At 40.1% G+C, this 21,707-nt stretch overlaps 1 protein-coding gene across 1 annotated transcript in view; it reads left to right on the top strand.

The window, feature by feature from the left end:
- The window catches only part of MELK (maternal embryonic leucine zipper kinase), a 102,748-nt gene that overhangs the window by 72,627 nt on the left and 8,414 nt on the right, over nt 1-21,707 (top strand). The window contains exons 12-16 of the mRNA XM_053568789.1: nt 4,247-4,378; nt 11,029-11,151; nt 15,248-15,479; nt 19,215-19,311; nt 20,343-20,511. Coding sequence (XP_053424764.1) covers nt 4,247-4,378; nt 11,029-11,151; nt 15,248-15,479; nt 19,215-19,311; nt 20,343-20,511 — 753 coding nt within the window. The remainder of the gene's footprint in view (nt 1-4,246; nt 4,379-11,028; nt 11,152-15,247; nt 15,480-19,214; nt 19,312-20,342; nt 20,512-21,707) is intronic.

The following is a 21,707-nucleotide window of genomic DNA, read 5'->3' as shown; positions in this document are numbered from 1 at the left end:
TTGCAGTTGTCGTTGTTTTAGCTGGTTCAGATTGGATTCGAAACCGCCAGCCTGGATATATGTGGCCCGCATCCTACTGACTTGAGATACTGGTGTCATGCTGAAACTGGAAATTTTAAAACAATTTTAGTTTTCTAGAAATGGAACCTTCTTCCTAGTAGGTAAATCTATCACTTTACTTTAAGACATTGACTTTCTGGGCGGCGCCTGTGGCTCAAAGGTGTAGGGCGCCAGCCCCATATGCTGGAGGTGGCAGGTTCAAACCCAGCCCTGGCCAAAAACTGCACACACACACACAAAAAAAGAATCAAAAGACATTGACTTTCCAAAGAGGGAACTGCCTATATGATCAGGGAGACGTTTCTGTTAGATTTGTGGGTTGGCATCACCTGAAAGCTAACTAGTATGTTGATTTATCTGTTATTGACAGAACTTCCCTGTGCATCTTCCCACAATGAGTAGTGTACTGTGGCCACGGGAAAAGGATGCTTTTTGCCTGGGGAAAAGGAGTGTTGTCCAGTTCCTAGGCATGTTTAGAAGACTAAGCATTATCCAGGATTTATTTATAGTGCCATTATTGACAAGAAAGTGGCAACTTATTTCTTATCTACTGTTCTAATCAGTTTATGAAATCTCTTTCAAAAAGATGGCTATTATATATGAAACTATAGATGTGGGGTGGGGAAAAACAAATCTTCAATGTATTTTTTGATAAGTGGAGAGTGGTAACGTATTTCCTTCCAGTTCCCGGATACCTTCTTTGTGAAGCCTTTTCTTTTTTTTGTGTGTGTGGTTTTTTTTGGGCGGGGCTAGGTTTGAACCCGCCACCTCCGGCATGTGGGACTGGCGCCCTACTCCTTGAGCCACAGGCGCCACCCCTTTTCTGCCTTTTCTTTCTCCTATTTTGTCTGGACTAAAGGCAACGTTTTGTAATAATTAATCACAGTATTTTATACTTCATGCACTAGATTGGTAAGGCTGTTAATGCAAATTTCAAATCATATGATTGTGGTCATTTAAAATATTAACTGATAAAATGTTGGTAATTAACTTTTTTTCATTCATGTACTTTGAGAGGAGGATACAGAACATTAAAGATTATGCAGTATTATTAAAATTTAACACTTTGGTAGGGTAGAGAGTCTCATAGTCTTATGAGTACATTATTTAGAAACTTTCAGTTGGAGTACACAAGCCTTGGTGTATGTGGCTGGCTCCATAACCACTGTGCTACGGGCACCGAGCCTATATCTAACACTTTTTAAAGCCTCACTAAAATAACAAAAAGGGATAAGAATGCAAAAAATTCACAAAGGCAAAGAATAAAATTGACAAAAGGGATGTCAAAACAACAACAAAAAGGGATGTCAATAAAAATGTGGAAGTTATAAAATAGATAAGTTGCAGCTGACAGACCATTTCTGAGAAAACAGAAATGCTTGTAGCAGGGAAAGGCAACAGACAAATTGATTAAAGCCCTAGAGCTCCAGAAAGGCTGAGAAATCAGAGGTATCAGGAACTTAGGAAGACAGGAAGTGAGGAGGGCTGAAAACAGGAAGATGGATTGAAAGTCTGTATTAGAAGCAGTTAGAGCCTTTGGTCCACTTTCTCTACCTTGTGCTATGTAATAGCCACCTCTACCCCAGCAGAAGATTGTAGATGTTGAGAAAGAGATACTCTTGTAACAGATACAGTTTAGGTGTGGGTGATGAACCATTCTGCATTGGATACATGGACACATGAAATCTTTATATTGAACCATGAATCAACAACTCTAGCTCCCTTCTCTTTTCATTCTTGAGAATGTCAGAACCAGAATTTTATTCTATTTGTAATGAGGACAGGGAAAATATTAGAAGATTTATCTCTGGGGAAAGACCAGTTGAAATAACCTGCTATACCAATAGTTGGGAGTACAGGTTCTGTTCCCCCCCCCCCCCCAAGGGAATACAGGTTCTTGTCTGTTTACCTTAGAGAAAATTCCTTGAGGTAATGAGCAACCCTATCCTACCACAGCCTCTAATCAACTGTATAGTAGAATTCTTCACTTTTAAATAGAAATAGACAACCAAATATCACCAGAGATTTGAAGATAACTTGTAACATGAAAGAGACCAAAACAAATGGAGTAGGGCGAAGGGAGGAAGGAAGAAAAAATAAAAATATTCAGAAGAAAAAAAAAGGATAATGTGAGGAATGGAAGAAAGTGGCTAAAATCCACTAATTAATATTCTCAGAGATAAGAGAAACTATTTCATTTTTTAAATAAGAATGAGATGACTATAAAGGAGCATTCTAAGAGATAACTCATAAAAATCTAAAATTTGACTATATAAATTAAAGGCTCAGTAGAAATGTTTGAAAATGACTCTTTTAAAAGAACCTACAAAGAAATGCAAAAATAGAAAAAAAAGGGCAAGAATGGTCTAATGTACAAATAACAGAAGTGACAGGAAAACAAAACAGAGAGGAAAGGAGGGAAGAAACTTTGAAAGAAACAACATAAGAAGAACTATTCCAAAACCGAAGGCTATGAATTTCCAAGAAAGAAGAGGCTTTATCAGGGCTTGGGACATGGATAAAAATAGATTCACAACAGGGCCTATTCTAGTAGAATTTCAGAAAACTAGGGAAGAAGAGAAGATTCAGAAAGTTTTCAGAGGTAAAGACAAAAGGTCATACACAAAGGCTTGGGAATAAGAAAGACTAGATTTTTCAGTAGCAATATTATTAATAGAATCATGAAGACCATAATTCCCTCAAACTGGAACATTATCACCTAGACTTCTATACTTAGCCAAACCAGAATGAAAGGTGGGAATAAAGTAGTCATTTATCAGCCATGCAGGATCTCAAAACATTTACCTTCCATGCATGTATCCTTAGGAAGTTAATAGACAACGTGTTCCACCAAAACAAGAGAATAAACCAAGAAAGAAAAATGCTTAGGCTCTAGGAAACTGGAGATACGTTGTAGGATGGAGGTGACAGGAATTCTAAAACTGACTACTTGAGTAGCAGGCTCAGAAAGAAGCCAGACTATAGTAGAGCATGGAATGTGAACATCAGGCGTGATGTGTCCAAGAGAAGAGGGAAAGCAGGTTAGCTGAGACTTGTGAGTATGCTGAGAGGAGCTAAAGAGTGTTGGAGAGTGTGGGTTGAATTTGTAAGGAGAATAACTATTACTAACTTTAGGAAAATAAAGTTATTAAAAAAAGGAAATCAAGAATAGCTGCAGGGCTTATTTATATTCAGCCAGGCTACCCATATTGGTGGTTAAAATATTAAAGAGTATTTATATAATGATTGATAAATAACCAGTACTTCCTTATTACTCTATGTTATCTCCCTTGGACACCCCTGGGCACCACCTTCTCCCTTTATCTTGCTATTAAAAGATTAATAATTGGCAAAGCAGGAGTCTCCCAGGACCCTACTGACCTTTTGGCCTCTATTCTGATTGGTTGGTGTCAGGGTACCAATTAACTATTTTGAACATTAGTTCTATTTAGTTATGAATAATATCTATGTAATAATAATATAAATATTGATTTAACAAAAAATTATAAAATTATAACAGGAAGGAGGATATGGGGAGGGGAATGTATGGGGAAGGGAGGGAATTATAGACTTAAAGACCTAAATTCTAGCCAGGTGTTGTGGTGGGTACCTGTAGTCCCAGCTACTTGGAGGCAGAGGCAAGAGAATCGCGTAAACCCAAGAGTTTGAGGTTGCTGTGACTTGTGATGCCACGGCACTCTCTGAGGCTGATATAGTGAGATTCTGTCTTAAAAGAAAAAAGACATAAGTTCTTATTTTTCATACTAGAAATCTATAGGTAATATCTGAAGCTAAAAAAATTTAAAGCTGTGTAAGTACTTAATTTAGAAATACAGAATTAATAGCGGAAGAAAAAACTGAACGTGTTTAAAAGTGATTCCTTCTGGGAAGTTGAAATTGTCTTATGTGTGGAAGTGTGGTGCAGGAGAGATTGTTATTTTTCATTACATGCCTTGTAAAGCTATCCACTTTTAGAATTCTGAACGTTATACTTAGGAAAAAAGTTAATTTTTTTTTTTTTCTTTTGGCTGCAGCTGGGTTTGAACCCACCACCTCTGGTATATGGAGCCAGTGCCCTACTCATTTGAGCCACAAGCACTGCCCAGGAAAAAAGTTAATTTTAAATAAAACATTTCAACAAACAACTTTATAGTCTTCTAAACAACTTGATCTCCTTTTTCTCTAGTGGCAATATGATCACCTCACAGCTACCTATCTTCTGCTTCTAACCAAGAAGGCTCGAGGAAAACCAGTTCGTTTAAGGCTTCCTTCTTTTTCCTGTGGACAAGTCAGTGCTTTCCCATTCATAGATGTCAAGGTAAATGTTAGGGTCTTTTCTGTGAAAACCTATTGGTATTGCCATGTGCCTGCCTGGATACACCACTTTCTGGTGTCAAGGAACCAGAGGCAAGACATTTTATGGCTTAGACATTTTTGATGAGAAAAATAGGAAGTTCTGAATTTGAGCTCTTAAATTTTGGAATGTTCAGATGACAGTTTATAGGGCGGCATCTGTGGCTCAAAGGAGTAGGGCGTCGGCCCCATATGCTGGAGGTGGCGGGTTCAAACCCAGCCTTGGCCAAAAACTGCAAAAAAAAAAAAAAAAAAGAAAGATGACAGTTTACAAATATCCCCCCATTTTATTTTTATAAAAGCTATTTTATAGAAAAATTTCTTTTTTTTTTTTTTTTGGCCGGGGCTGGGTTTGAACCCGCCACCTCTGGCATATGGGACCGGCGCCCTACTCCTTGAGCCACAGGCGCCGCCCCTGTTATAGAAAAATTTCAAGCCACAGGTAAACTGAAAGGAAAATGGAATTTAGTATCTTTAAATAAGCCTATACTACCTTTACATGATATAGTTTATATTTATGGTGTCTTTCTAGTATTTTGGGGTGTTTTTTAGTGTACTTGTTTATATAATTTATGTACATTCAAGTACATATGGTGTTATTGTGGAGAAAAATTGAAAAAATTGTTGGGAATAAGATCTGTAAATATAGAGTGTTATACTTTATATGACATGAAATGTTTTGATATTTATATTAAGAATATAGATTTTTTAAAATTTGCCTTGCTTTCTTGAGATTGGGCAGTTTTGTGTTTATTTTTGTTTTTCTTCCTGTGTTTTTGTTTTGAGCAGTAGCCATAACTCATTCAACTAAAATTCTTTGTAAGAAAGATAGTTATAACCAAATTATTTTTCTCTATTTTGTTGTCTCAGTTTAGACATGGGCTTTTAGAATAGTGGAAAAGCATTACATATTGGAAGCACTGTCATTCCTAAATGCTTTCATTAGTTTCTGTTTTCTGTGTGATTCTTTGTATCTCCCGTGGCTTAAAATTTAGCTATTCAAGGCTTGGCACCTGTAGCACAGTGGTTACGGCGCCAGCCACATGCATTGAGGCTGGCGGGTTTGAGCCCAGCCTGGGCCAGCTAAACAACGACAACTGCAACAAGAAAATAGTCGGGCACTGTGGCGGTTGCCTGTGGTCCCAGCTACTGGGGAGGATGATGCAAGAGAATCGCTTAAGCCCAAGAGTTTGAGGTTGCTGTGAGCTGTGATGCATACTGTATATGAAGAACTACATAGTGAGACTCTGTCTCAAAAAAAAAAAAAAAAAAAGATCACCTATTCAAATACTTTGCCAGATGGCTATGGAACTTCATAATATAATCTTCCCTCAGATTAATTTGGTTTATAATTGAAGTGATTTTAGCACTAGGGAAATGTACTTTTGTTTTCTTCAGATAGAAGTTGATCCTTTTTTTTTTTTTTATTGTTGAGGATTCATTGAGGGTACAAGAAACCAGGTTACACTGTTTTTTTTTGTTTGTTTTTGTTTTTTTAGAGACAGAGTCTCATTTTATCACCCTCAGTAGAGTGCTGTAACGTCACAGCTCACAGCAACCTCCAACTCCTGGGCGTAGGTGATTCTCTTGCCTCAGCCTCCCATAGCTGGAAGTACAGGCACTCACCACAACACCGGGCTATATTTTTGTTGCAGTTTGGCCAGGGCTGGCCCCGAACCCACCACCCTCGGCATATGGGGCTGGTGCCCTACCCACTGAGCCACAGGTACTGCCCTGAAGTTGGTCCTCTTTATGGAATCCAAGAACCCAAATGGCTGTGTGGATGAGGTGATTTTTTTTTTCCTAGATGTCTCACAACTGTACCAAAAAAAGTTAAAATACCATTTTTTCACAATCTTTTGTTGAATCTTCCTCCCACACCCAAATTCCTTTAACATCTCATTTAAATCTCTTTTTGGCATTTGTCAGTCATATGCCATAGGTATAGTGGAATCATTTTTTTTTTTTGAGGCAGAGTTACACTATGTTGCCCCTTGGTAGAGTGTTGGGGCATCACAGCTCACAGCAACCTCAAACTGTTGAGCTTACGCAGTGCTCTTGCCTCAGCCTCCCAAGTAGCTGGGATTACAGGCGCCTATCAGAATGCCCACCTATTTTTTTGTTTTAGTTGTCTTTGCTGTTTAGCAGGCCTGGGCTGGGTTCAAACCCACCAGCTTCAGTTGGTGTATGTGGCTGGTGCCCTAACCACTAAACTACAAGCACTGATCAGGTATAGTGGAATCTTATGTCCCTGCCAGTCCTAACCTGCCTTCTTCCTTCCTTCCTTAGTTGGTCTTTTGACTGAACAAATAATTAAAAATTAGTGGAAATGGCTGTTGTGTTGAGATGTCTCTGAAGGAAAATCTCTTGTTCCTGGGATGGTTTTCTAGTCTGTTCCTGGAAAGTTTTATTAGGCTGGTGAATACCACACACCCAGGCAGATCTTACACATGAGCTCTATGAAGCAGCTCATCATCCATTTTGCTTACATTGCCAAACCTTACCATGAACTCTGCTTCTGATTGAGATATTTTCAGAAAGGTATTAGATACCTCTATACTTAGGATAATCACTTTAGCTAAAAATTTAGAATTTATAACACTTCAGTTAGGAGATTGAAGATATTCTCCTGAGCCATTCATTGGATTTTCTTATATCTGAATTGGCCTTGTCTCAGTGGATCTGCATATATGATTTGTAAAGTATCCAAGTGGAAAGTATCTAAGAAGATATTTACTCTTTATCTTCCATCTACTACATAATAAGTATTTACCTAATAACTTAATTATTTGGGCGGTCATATTAATGAATCAGTTTTTATTGCAGATCAAGAGACATTTTATTTTTATTTATTTATTTATTTTTTAGAGACAGAGTCTCGCTTTATTGCCCTTGGTAGAATGTCGTGGCATCACAGCTCACAGCAACCCCCAACTCCTGGGCTCAGGTGATTCTCTTGCCTCAGCCTCCTGAGCAGCTGGGACTATGTAGGTGCCTGCCACAATGCCCGGCTATTTTTTTGTTGTTGTTGCAGGTTGGCCGAGGCCGGGTTTGAACCCGCCACCCTTGGTATATGGGGCCGGTGCCCTACCCACTGGGCCATAGATGCCGCCCTTTATTTTTATTTTTATTTTTTTTGAGACAGCCTCAAGCTGTCACCCTGGGTAGAGTGCTGTGACATCACAGCTCACAGCAACTTCCACCTCCTGGGCTCAAGTGATTCTTCTGCCTCTGCCTCCCAAGTATCTGGGACTATAGGTGCCCGCCACAATATCTAGCTATTTTTTGGTTGCAGCCATCATTGTTGTTTGGTGGCCCGGGCTGGATTTGAACCGCCAGCTCAGGTGTATGTGGCTGGCGCTTTAGCCGTTTGAGCCACAGGCGCCAAGCCTCGCCCTTTATTTTTTATTTTTTTGAGACAGAGTCTCTCACTTTGTTGCCCCTGGTAGAGTGCTGTGGCATCACAGCTTACAGCAACCTCAAACTCTTGGGCTCAAGCTATTCTCTTGCCTCAGCCTTCCAAGTAGCTGGAACTATAGGCGTGCGACACAATGCCCAGCTAGTTTTAGAGACGAGGTCTTGCTCTGGCTCAAGCTGATCTTGAACCTATGAGTTCAATCAGTCCATCTGCCTGGCCTCCCAGAGTGCTGGGATTACAGGTGAGAACTGCCTGGCCCAAGAGACATTTTAACGGCAGGAAATGAAGTAGAAATAAAAGTTTGGGTTATTTTCTGATCATTATGCAAGTTATTGAGACTTAAAGGATGCCACATAGTCTCTTTGTACTGTTCTCCCCCTTGACAGAATCACCCTTTTCCTCTGAGGTGTTGTTTATAAAAGTATATAAAAAAGAAGTAATCCTGAACTACCAATCAGTAGATGCCACTTTCATTGAAACAGTAATTCAGTCAGATCCAAGAATCACAAAAGACCACATCATCTTCAGCATCATTAGCATTTTCAGGCCCCGTGCTAGTCTTTGAGAAACAGGTCAGTGTAAAGTGAGGTACTTGCTCTCTAACAGTCAAGTTGAGATATGACACACACACACATATTCTTTAGGGCAGGATAAATGGAATTAGCAAATTCAGAGAGACGGCTAAACTTGGTTAAAGAGAGTTCAAGCAGAGGAAGGGTAATAGAGGGAGAGAGAGCAAGTGAGCTGGAAGGGTACGCAAGAGCTAGATTGTGGCAAACCTAGAAATGCCATGCCAGAGTTTTAGACACTGTGTTGTAGGTAATGGGAACGATTTTTGAACAAGAGAGAGGCATGACTATGATTTTGAAAAATTTATCTAATGGTGTATAGAATTGTCAGTCAGGGATAATATGTATGCTGGCACTCCCTACTGCAGTACTAGTGACAGCCCTCGCTCATGCAACATTGCACTTTTCCCACAGAGCATAGACTCAGTGTTAGGATTTTTCTGAGCATGGTGCTCCATGCTGCCAGTTCTAATCCATGGTAATTGGCAATCCTAGAGAATTCTGTCATCCCTGGTTGAGAGGGTGGAAAGATTCGTGGCAGAGACCATATTGTCTGTTTGAATAGTTCAGGTATAAGATTTGTCCTTGAACTAGGATAGCAGCGGGGGGACTAGAGAAGGGTAAGGTACAAGAAATTCAAGTAAAATTACTTGGCCTGGTTAACAAGATGTTCAGAGAAAAGGAAAGAAAAAGAAATAAAAAATCCAGGTATATACTCACAGTCTTGAATTCAGAGTATATCTAGTATACCATTTATAAATATAAAGGAGGAAGAGCCGGGCATGGCGATACCATTTATAAATATAAAGGAGGAAGAGCCGGGCATGGCGGTCACAGCACTTCAGGAGGCCGAGGTGGTGGATTGCCTGAGCTCAGGAGTTTGAGATCACCCTGAGCAAGAGGGAGACCCTTGTCTCTAAAAATAGCCAGGTGTGAAAAAAAAAAAAATAGCCAGGTGTGGCTCAGCGCCTGTATCTCAGTAGTTAGGGTGCCGGCCACATGCCCAGGTCTGGTGGGTTCAAACCTGGCCTAGGCTGCTAAACAACAAGGACAGCAACAAAAAAATAAAATAGCTGGGTATTGTGGGCACCTGTAGTCCCAGCTACTTGAGGGGCTGAGGCAGGAGAATTGCTTAAGCCCAAGAGTTTGAGGTTGCTGTGAGCTGTGATGCCTCAGCACTCTACTGAGGGCGACATAGTGAGACTATGTAGAGTCAGGCATTGTGGTAGGCATCTGTAGTCCCAGCTACTGGGGAGGTTGAGGCAAGAGGATCACTTGGGCCCAAGAGTTTGAGGTTGCTGTGAATTTGATGCCAGACGCCACTGCACTCTTTGACTCTGTTTAAAAAAATAATAATAATTATAATAATGGAGAAAGAATGAGAGAAAATAAATTATTCTGGTGGAATTGTTAATATACACTTGTCCCAAATGTCCTACCCATGGTGGTTTCTACCTTATCTTTGATAAGGCTAATTATCTTTGGTGGAAACTACTCTGTGTTATTTACAACTAAGAAATCTGTATTTTAGAGTTGTTTCCCGGGCGGCGCCTGTGGCTCAGTTGGTGAGGCACCGGCCCCATATACCGAAGATGGCGGGTTCAAACCCGGCCCCGGCTGAACTGTAACCAAAAAATAGCCGGGCGTTGTGGTGGGCGCCTGTAGTCCCAGCTACTCGGGAGGCTGAGGCAAGAGAATCGCTTAAGCCCAGGAGTTGGAGGTTGCTGTGAGCTGCGTGAGGCCACGGCACTCTACTGAGGGCCATAAAGTGAGACTCTGTCTCTACAAAAAAAAAAAAACAACAAAAACTTAAAGTTGTTTCCCTTTCATCTTCTGGTCTGTCAGATCTTTTTATTTATGAATTTGCAAAGGAGTTGTCTGGTATTATAGTATCATGTGATAGTGATAATCTAGATAGTATACCATATAAGAATGTTCCAAGACACATTATTTGAGAGTCAGGGATTTTCCTATCATAATTTGACCTAACATTCTCTGACTTTCTATTTCCTGTATTGTATGGTGAGCTGCTTTAATTGTTTCTCATTTGTTTCTGCTTTCAGTGTTTTCCCTGTGCCTGAAATATACTAAAGTAGTGTGCCACATAATGATACAATGACATTTTTTTGTTGTTGATGAGACAGAGTCTCACTTTATCACCCAGCTCACAGCAACCTCCAAGTCCTGGGCTTAGGCGATTCTCTTGCCTCAGCCTCCCGAGTAGCTGGGACTACAGGCGCCCACCCAATGCCCGGCTTATGATACAATGACATTTTAATTGACTTTGGACCACATGCATATAATGGTGATCCTGTGAGATTATAATACCATATTTTTAGTGTACCTTTTCTTTGTTTAGGTACACAAATACTTACCATTGTGTTACAGTTGCTTATAGTACTCAGTACAGTAACATGCTGTGTTGTTTCTAGCACAGTAGTAGTGAGTTATGCTACATAGCCCAAATGTGTAGTAGGCTAAACTATCTAGGTTTGTGTAAGTATACTCTTTGATGTTTGCGGAATGACAAAATTGCCTAACAATGTATTTCTCAGAATGTGTCCTTGTGGTTAAGTGACACATGACTGTATTTTAAAAATTGAATCATATTGTCTTTTCATCGAATAGTCAAAGAATCTGAGTCTGGAAGATGTGACCACAAGTGATGAAAGGAATGTAGCTGTATTATTAGACTATGAATGGCATGAAGATAATTTATCAACAGGTGTGTCTACTCCCCAAACACCACAGGTTGGTAATTTCATTACTATTTAAAGCAGAATATATTGCCTCAATTATAACAACAACTAGACTAATAAGAAAATAAGAGTGTGCTTACAAATTTAATGAATCCCTAAACCATTGAAAACATTCATGAGATATTATTAGAATATGAATGAAAGGGAAGTCAGTTACTTCCAAACTGAAGAAAGCTGATTCCATTTTGGATTACTACTTTTTTTCCTTTTCCTTTTTTAAGAAAAAAAAAAAAAAATTTAGAGAGAGTCTCTGTTGCCCAGGCTAGAGTACTAGATTTGGTATGCCAACTGAAAGTCTTTGTATTTTTTTGTTTGTTTGTTTGTTTTTTAGAGACAGAGTCTCTCTATTGCCCTCAGTGGAGTGCCGTGGCATCACAGCAAGCTCCAACTCCTGGGCTTAGGTGATTCTCTTGCCTCAGTCTCCCAAGTAACTAGGACTACAGGTGCCCGCCACAACGCCCAGCTATTTTTTGTTGCAGTTTGGCTGGGGCTGGGTTCAAACCTGCCACCCTTGGTATATGGGGCCTGCACCCTACTCACTGAGCCATAGGCGCCACCCGAAAATCTTTGTATTTTGAATTGAGAGCTTAACCTAGTTATTTATTTTGAACACTAATGTATTTATTGTATATATATATCATCTTATTTTGTGTTTCTTGTTTGTCTTTTCTGTATTTCTTATTTCTTACATTAATTTTTTTCTCCTTACACTGGTTTTTATTTCATTTACTCTAAATTTTGAACATGATATGAGGTTAATCTGTGTCTTTACTTTCCTTGTAGACAGTAGGACAGCTTAAGAACACTTAATTTCTGATTATACCTCCTAGATTACATGCTAGTGATGTGTCCAGTATTTTAGCTCTCTAATTTTTTTAGCTTGGTTTTTTTTTTTGAAACTCAGTCTTGCTGTGTTGCCCCCCCTAGAGTGCTAGAGTGCAGTGGGTGTTATTGTAGCTCACTTCAACCTCAAACTCATGGGCACAAGTGATCCTCCTGGCTTCAGCCTTGCAAGTAGGTGGGACTAATGATGTGCAACACAACACTTGGCTAATTTTTTTCTATTTTTAGTAGAAATGGGGTCTTGCTCTTGTTCAGGCTGGTCTCAAGCTTCTGAGCTCAAATAGTCCTCCCACTCAGCCTCCCAGAGTGTTGGGGTAACATGTGTGAGCCACCACCTGGCTTTTATTTTGAAATATTTATGGATTCACAGGCAGTTGTTCAAGATGTTATTCCACTCTTTTCTTACTCCTCCTTTTGCTGTTGAGAAATCAGTGTCAAACTAGTTCCTTTCTAGTTGGGCTGTCTTTTTTGTCTGGCACTGCTTAGGATCGGCTCCTTATTTTTGGCATTTTGCAGTTTCTCTTTTAGGGCTGCTGCACTGTACACTCTAGGGAACACACACCATCCATGTGTTCTGTGTACATAGTGTCCCCTGGAGTTGTGTAACCTGGTAATTTGAGGAGTGGATTTTGTTTTATTTATCCTATTTATGATTCACTGTGATTCCTATATATGAGGATTTGTATCTTTAATCAACTTTGTCTTTTTTTTTGGTTTTTGGCAGGGGCTAGGTTTGAACCTGCCAGCTCCGGCATATGGGACCGGCGCCCTACTCCTTGAGCCACAGGCGCCGCCCCTCAACTTTGGAAAGTTCCTTGCAAATTGCTTCTTTTTTATTATCCGTGTTATTTATCTCTGGAACTTAGAATAGACATGTGTTAGACTATCTCACTTCATTTTCCACTTACCTTAAATCGTCTTTCATATATCTCATATCCTTTTCTTTTTGGGCTGCATTCTGGATAATTTTTTCAAATTTATTTTCCTATTCAGAAATTCACTTTTTATTTCTATCTAATCTCAGTGATATGTCCACTGAGTTTTTCACTTTTATCATTACATTTTTTATTTTTAGAGGTTTTTATTCTTTTTCAAATCTATCTGAACATTTTGGTAGTTTCTTGTTCTTTTCTCATGTTTTTAATTTCTTTTATTATTTTAAACATGTGAACATTTTTTTGTTCTGTATTTGATAGTTTTAATATCTGACATCTTTATGGTCTGATTGTTCTGGGGCTTCTTTTGTGCTGAGTTTTGCTCATAGTGCTTGTATCTTTTGGAATTTTTTTTATAGGTTCATTTTTCTTTGAAGTCTGTAGGAATTCTCCGAAGCTTAGATTAAGGGTCAAGGGTTGGGGGCTTCTTTCTCAGGAACTGTGCTGCTTGCTTCTACCAGGTTCCTGGGGCACAACCAATTAATGACTTTATTTTATTTTATTTTTTGAGACAGAGCCTCAAGCTGTCACCCTGGGTAGAGTGCTGTGGGATTACAGCTCACAGCAACCTCAAACTCTCAGGCTTAAGTGATTCTCTTGCCTCTGCCTCCCAAGTAGCTGGGACTACAGGCACCTGCCACAAAGCCCTGCTGTTTTTTGGTTGTAGACGTCCTCGTTGTTTGGCGGGCCTAGGCTGGATTCGAACCTGTCAGCTTAGGTGTTTGTCGCTGGCATCTTAGCCACTTAAGCCACAGGCGCCGAGCCATGACTTTATTTTATTTTATTTTTTTGAGATAGAGTGTCAAACTGTCACCCTGAGTAGAGTGCTGTGGCGTTATAGCTCACAGCAACCTTCAACCCAGGCTCTAGTGATCCTCTTGCCTCAGTTTTTCTATTTTTAGTAGAGACAGGGTCTTGCTTTTGCTCAGGCTGGTCTTGAACTCATGAGCTTAAGCAGTCCACCTGCCTCCGCCTTCCAGAGTGCTAGGATTATAGGTGTGAGCCACCACGCCCATCCCAATCAATGACTTTAAATTAAATTTAGGCTTGAGGTCTCCAGGACCATGCAGATAGTACTAATTTGGACTTTATAGTTATGTGAAGACTCTCCCTTGGTTACTTAAAAACTATTAAAAGAGACTTATTTCGCTCCCAAGAGCCAAGGCCAAGATAGATACATTTTCTTGCTGATTCCTTTTGAAGGGCAGATTTACCTTTAATTCATCCTTTCATTTTAATTACAACCCCACCTGGCTTCACTTGGGAGCTTTGGATCTACCCTGTTTCCCCGAAAATAAGACAGTGTCTTATTTTAAGGTGTGCTCCCAAAGACGCGCTAGGTCTTATTTTCAGGGGACGTCTTATCTTTCCTGTAAGTAGGTCTTATTTTCGGAGGATGTCTTATTTTCAGGGAAACAGGGTAACTTACTCCCTTTCATAGGCCTAAGGCTTTTGTGGCTGTTAAAACTCTTGCTTCAGGTTATCAGAGATAGTAGGTAGATGCCCTTAGGGCAGCAGAAAGCTTCAACCTTGGTTATATCTTCTGATTCATGCTCATGTTTTTAGTTTGGCCTCTGCGGGTTTTCCATACTGTTTTATAAGTTCAACCATAAATTTGAAAGGATTAAAATTTCCTTTGATTCAATATTTCTGTTAGAGTATTTTTTCAGCCCTAATGACTGACTAAACTTTTTTTTAAGAGACAGAGTCTCACTGTATCACCCTTGGTAGAGTACAGTAGCCTCATGGCTCACAGCAACCTCCAACTCTTAGGTTTAGGTGATTCTCTTGCCTCAGCCTCCCAAGTAGCTGGGACTACAGGCGCCCACCACAACGCCTGGCTATTTTTTTGTTTCAGTTTGGCCGGGGCTGGGTTTGAACCCACCACCCTTGGTATGTGGAGCCGGTGCCCTACCCACTGAGCCACAGGCACCGCCCCCAACACTGATTAAACTTTTATTATTTGGTACATATTATAGGCAAACCATGGCAATCTAGGTGTGGGAAATATTTCTTAGGGATTTATTTGTGGCCATTCTCAATATTGCCTGTGACCTGGATATGTTTACACACTTTCCTGAAGAAACATGTTGAAATTTACCTTTCAATAGAACAGACTACAGTGATGTACATGTACTAAAGAGGACTGAATATACAGTTTCAGATTTCCTGGTATTGCCAATAATATCTTTTTGGTAGTGTTCTAATTTAATAAAGAATGTAAGATAATTTGCGAATTATTTGTAAAAGAAATTAATTCTTCTTCTTCTTTGTCTGTGTGCTTTGTCCAATAACTTTTTTTCCCCCTAGTTTATCAGGCACTGGACAGGATCAAATGGGGTGGAATCTAAATCATTAACTCCAGTATTATGTAGAGCATCTGCAAATAAATTAAAGAACAAAGAGAATGTATATACTCCTAAGTCTGCTGTAAAGAATGAAGAGTACTTTGTATTTCCTGAGCCAAAGACTCCAGCCAATAAGAACCAGAGTAAAAGAGAAATACTTACCACACCAAATTGTTATACCACACCCTCAAAAGGTATTTGCTAAGCATATTAAACAGCGGTAAAAAAACTTCAAATGTCATTCTTCTAACCATATTAAATAAACACATCACAGGCTAGAAATTATTAACATTGCTCTCTCTAATTTCCAGAAGTCAAGCTGTTATTTGCATTAGTTGAAATGAAAGTATATTAGTCAGCCTCTACTTTTTCTCAAATGGTATTAAGTTTTTCTGTTTTTCACATTTATAAAGTTGAGTCATAGCGGGGCGGCGCCTGCGGCTCAGTTGGTAAGGTGCCGGCCCCATATACCGAGGGTGGCGGGTTCAAACCCGGCCCTAGCCAAACTGTAACCAAAAAATAGCCGGGTATTGTGGCGGGCGCCTGTAGCCCCAGCTACTCGGGAGGCTGAGGCAAGAGAATCACTTAAGCCCAGGAGTTGGAGGTTGCTGTGAGCTGTGTGAGGCCACGGCACTCTACCGAGGGCCATAAAGTGAGACTCTGTCTCTACAAAAAAAAAAAAAGTTGAGTCATAGCATCAAAGCCTAAAGGCAAGTTAAGAGTTCATGTAATCTGGCTCGGCGCCTATAGCATAGTAGGTATGGCACCAGCCATATACACCGAGGCTGGTAGGATCGAACCCAGCCCGGGCCACATAAACAACAATGATGACAATCTCAAAAAATAGCTGGGCATTGTGGCAGGTGCCTGTAGTCCCAGATACTTGGGAGGCTGAGGCAAGAAAATTGCTTAAGCTCAAGAGTTTGAGGTTGCTGTGAGCTGTGATGTCACTGCACTCTACTAAGGGTGACATAGTGAGACTGTCTCAAAAAAAAAGTTCATCTAATCCAACTCCTTTTTTTGCAGCTAAGGAACGTGAGCTCAGAGGAGGGAAGTGTTTTGTCCATGGTCACATATCCAGGTTTAGACTTTGCTTACCATTTATTCCCATTGATAATGACTCAAGCTAAAGTCTCTGCGGACCCCTTCTTAGTTATCTGGTTCTCCAGTTCTGGTCTGATCCTATTCTGCCCTGTTACATTTACCACACATGCTTAGCTGTGATGCCGTTATGGATGTTTATGTATGTCCATTATTACAGTACCCTCATTTCTCTTGATTTAATTATCTTCAGTTTAATTATCACTGCTTATTTAGACCATTTTCTTTGTCCCCCTCAGTAGAGTGCTGTAGTATCACAGCTCACAGCAACCTCCAGTTCTTGGGCTTAGGCAATTTTTTTGCCTCAGCCTTCCGAGTTGCTGGAACTACAGGCGCCCACCACAACCCCTTTTTTTTTTTTGTTTGTTTTTGTTTTTTTCAGTTGGGCCGGGGCTGGGTTTCAACTGCCACCCTTGGTATATGGGGCTGCACTGAGCCACAGGCCCTGCCCTAGACCATTTTCTTTATGACACCTTAATGTTTTGGTTGTTGGTCTTATTTAACATAGTCTATTTTTGTCCAGGCGTGGTGGCTCATGTAATCCTAGCGGGCTGGGAAGCCGAGGTGGTTGCGTTGCTTGAGCTCACAGGTTCAAGACCAGCTTGAGCAAGAGTGAAAGAGTGAGACCCCATCTCTACTAAAAATACAAAATCTGAGCAAGAGGCTTGAGCCCAAGAGTTGGAGGTTGCTGTGAGCTATGACGCCATGGCACTTTATCCAGGGCAACATACTCAGACTCTGTCTCAAAAAAAAAAAAAAAAAGTCTATTTTGTCAGTATACCTCTTAAGGCACAGTGCCAAGACTTGAACCCAGCTTTCTAGGACTGGGTCTCATTAGGATAAGATGGTGTCATGATAGTAGAGACTTTGTCTGCCATGTTGACTACAGCATGGCCAGGTTCACAGTAGGGGTCATATTTGTTCAAGGAAAGAGTAAGAGAGAATCTGAAGGAAGTTTGTTTACCATGATCTAGTCTGTGCTAGATTTTAGATTTTAAAGTATCTAAACTTTATTAGTCTTTTTTCCAGCAATTGTGACTGTATCTTGTATTGTGTCAAGGTCCTAATAAATCGACATATTTTGTTAAACCTAAGAGCCACCTAAGGAAGCAAGTGGCTGAAGCCACAATTGATAGCTTCTTTTAGCACTTTGCATTTTACTTTTGCTATGAGTTATTTTTGGCATTAATACTAATTTCATTTTTGTGATTCCTATACAATACAGGCAGTGGCAATTTGTTGAAGGGCAACTGTGTATGGTAGTAAGTACTGTTGGTATACAAAGATAAAAACTGTTTTCAGATGGCTTGGTGCCTGTAGCTCAGCAGCTAGGGTGCCAGCCACATACACTGGAGCTGGTGGGTTCAAATCCAGCCTGGGCCTGCCAAACAACAATGACAAGTATAACCAAAAAAATAGCTGGGCGTTGTGATGGGTGCCTGTAGTCCCACCTACTCGGGAGGCTGAGGCAAGAGAATCGATTAAGCCCAGGAGTTTGAAGTTGCAGTGAGCTGTGGGGCCACAGCACTCTACCCAGGGCTACATACTGAGACTCTGTCTCAAAAAAAAAAAACAAAACAAAACCGTTTTCATAGATATTTCTGATTGCTTTAATTTTCTTGTTCTTATAGAATTAGAACCAAATCCCTTTATCTCTTTTTTGAAACTTGATGTCTTTTTTTTTTTTTTTTTTTGAGACAGTCTCACTATGTCAACCTTAGTAGAGTGCTGTGGTGACACAACTCACAGCAGCCTTAAACTCTTGGACTTAAGCGATTCTCTTGCCTCAGCCTCCCAAGTAGCTGGGACTACTGGCGCCTGCCACAGTGTCCAGCTATTTTTTTGTTGTAATTGTCGTTGTTTAGCAGGCCTGGGCTGGGTTCGAACCTGCCAGTCCCTGGTGTATGTGGCCAGCGCCCTAAACACTGAGTTATGGGTGTGGAGCTGATGATGTCTTATCTTTGTTATTACAATGTGAATATTAATACCTCCAAAGGCTGTAAAACGTTTTAGATCATGAATTAAAAGTTAACTAATCAGTGGTAAGCAGATTTGTTAATTCAGATTTGTCACAAACTATCTGGGATACAAATACTGTACTTAGAATAAAACACAAAATTCTGGAACAGGGAATATAAAAAAAATAATCAAAGCTCACACTTCTTTAATAACTTATGTAAAGCTTTCACCTGGAACTGTTCTTTTTGCCTAACAGGAGTTAAACAGGGCTATGAATTGGATTAACACCTTTCAGTACCATATCAATTAAAAGCATAAATTGACCTCAAACTCTTTGGCTTAAGCAATTCTCTTGCCTCAGCCTCCCAAGTAGCTGGGACTACAGGTGCCAACCAGAATGCCTGCCTATTTTTTGTTGTTGTTGTTGTTGTAGTTGTCATTGTTGTTTGGCAGGCCCAGACTGGGTTCCACCCTGCCAGCCGTGGTGCATGTGGCCGGCACCCTAGCTGCTGAGCTACAAGTGCCAAGCCATACAGATTGACTTTTATTTATAGAAAGGAGAATTGGTAGTTATGAGATCTGTATGTATGTGATCTATTTAGATTTATCGTAAGATATTGATTATAGAATCATAAGCATGGCCTGCATCAGTTTACAGTGAAGAAAAAGAAGAGAGCCACACATGAAAGACAAAATGATCTTGTTTTTGTTATAAATCACATTTCTTTAAAGAATTAGAGCCTTTGACATCATTGGCCAATTATAATATTTCTGAGTCCACGAATAAGATGATGTATGCATTATTGATAGAAAGTTTGGAACCATAGTACATCAGCTACATATAGTTTGTGTTGTTGTGTTTCTTATAGCTAGAAACAAGTACCTGAAGGAAACCCCAATTAAAACACCAGTATATTCAACAGGAACAGACAAGTTAATGGCAGGTGTCATTAGCCCTGAAAGGCGGTAAGTGTTCAGTTTTTTAGACTTTTCGATCATTGGTGTATGTAACCAGATTTCCCTTTTCATGTATGATAAACCTGATTAAGGTGAATCATCACATAGATTCTGTTGAGACTGAAGGAGTATCTGTCTGTAGGAGGATGGTCTGTGGCCATTACTAGACTTGTTGCCACTGCCTTCCATATGGGGTAGAATGGTGAAAACTAATCAGAAGTTAAGACTGGCACCTTCACTTAAAGTACAGCAGGCTCCAAAGACAGTGGTCTTCACCCTGGCCACGTACTTCCTTCACTGAGGTCCATCTTTCCCTATGCTTCTCTCAGTAGACTGTAGATATCTGCTAACATAATAGTTCCCCAAACAGTAAAGATACTAACTGGTGTTTTAAAGAAAATCCACTCCTCTTTGCAAAGTAGCAGTATAGATTACCCTTCGTTGTTCCTTATAGCTATTTTTTAACAATGTGATCCATTTTGGTGACAGTTGGGAGAATTAAAAGGTAAACTGGGTATTAAACAGAATGCTAATGGAATTATTTTTTTCTTGATGTGATATGGCATTGTGATTATGTAAGAAAATGTCCTTGTTTGTTGGAGATGTATACTGAAGTGTTTCAGAATAACGTGTCACGATATCTTTAGATGGGTTCCTTTCACGTAGCTTAGTAAATAAGTAATGTATTTAATGTATTTGTTATCTGTATGCATAGGGAAAGCAAATGTGTCAAAATACTAGCAGTTGTTTAATATGGGAGAATATATGGGTGTTCATTGTACTATTCTTTCAACTTTTCTGGCTATTTGACACTTTATAAAAAGGAAGGGGAAAATCGTTTTGCAGAGTGGGAGTTGGGTGATGGCTCTTTTCCAGAAAGAGATGGCTTTGGCACTTCCTGAGGAGGAGTGAGGTGATCTGGCCCTGGCATGCTTAAATGAGACACTCTAATGTGTGTAAAGGGGCAGAGGCCCACCCTTGAGGGCCTCAACAGGTGGGAGGCCCAACTCTACTTGTGCTTTTTTTTTTTTTTTTTTGAGGTGCCGCTCAGTAGAACTAGATCTCAACCAAGCACATATGGAGGATACTCCAAAGAGAAAAGGAGCCAAAGTGTTTGGGAGCCTTGAAAGGGGACTGGATAAGGTGATCACTGTGCTTACCAGGAGCAAAAAGAAGGGCTCTGCTAAAGATGAGCCACGAAGACTAAAGGTAAGTACGCTGAAAATTTTCACTGTGAATTTCAGAAGCTGAATGCTAGCTGAATTGCTTTAAAAAACAAATAAGAAAGAGGGCGGTGCCTGTGGCTGGAAGGGGTAGGGCACCGGCTCCACATGCCGGAGATGGCGGGTTCAAACCCAGCCCCAGCCAAAAACTGCAAAAAAAAAAAAAGAAAAAAGAAAAAAAAAGAAAGAAAAGTACTGGGCCAATTGGTTAGTATTTTTATTTGCTTACTATTCATTTAAGTAATATGTATTTAGTTAACATCTTAGAATGGAAGAGTAGGGTGGAACCTGTAGCTCAAAAGGAGTAGGACGCCGGCCCCATATAGAGGTGGTGGGTTCAAACCCAGCCCCGGCCAAAAACTGCAAAAAAAAAAAAAAAAAAGAATGGAAGAGTAATTAAGATGTGCATGTTACTATGCATAGGAGTTTGGTAATGCAGAGGTTAATAAGATATAGTCACTCCCTTCAAGGACTTAATAAGATATAGTCACTCCCTTCAATAGCTATCATATAATTCACATATTCAGGAGCAGGGACAGGGATTAATCACAGAGGAAACTGAGCTTATTGGGGGAACTGAGAGATAGCTTTAGGACGGGGACTTGAGCTCAGTTCTGTCTCTTGACACATAGAAGAGCCCCTGGCACATAGCTTCCTTTTAGGCCCTCATGAAATATGTAAATATATGGGAAGATAATTGAACTTTGAGAACAGTATCTGAGGAAAATAGTGAGTGGCAGGCTAGCAAGGTAGACTGGGTGGTCCTCAAGGCCTGGCTGAAAGATCTGGATGTTATTTTGTTGCTAGACTTGTTATACTTTAAAAGGACTAATGTATCAGTGGTATGGACAATGTATTTGGTAGGAGAAGGAAAAGAAAAGTAAGCTATTTGGAGATACAAAATACTTCTTACTCTCTTGGATTCTGTCTGATCATTCATTCAGGCATCTAATGAATGACACTTTGGTTTTGTGTAAGTGTATGAAATTAGAGGTAAAGGTGTAAGTAAGACACAGCCGCGGTGTGCTCTGACACACTGGGCTCAGTGCTGTAGTGAAAATGTGTTCCAAGTGGTGTGGCTCCAGAAGAGGAAGAAGCTGGTATTGTTCCCATGATTTGGAGACTGTGTGGTTTTTGCAAGACTTTCATATTGAGCAAATCTGGATGGTTTGAGGAAAGGAG

Source organism: Nycticebus coucang, chromosome 2 (genome assembly GCF_027406575.1).
Source record: "Nycticebus coucang isolate mNycCou1 chromosome 2, mNycCou1.pri, whole genome shotgun sequence".
Taxonomy (NCBI): Eukaryota; Metazoa; Chordata; class Mammalia; order Primates; family Lorisidae; genus Nycticebus; species Nycticebus coucang.
Note: the sequence above shows the minus strand (reverse complement) of the source record. Positions and strands in the feature narration are given on the sequence as shown.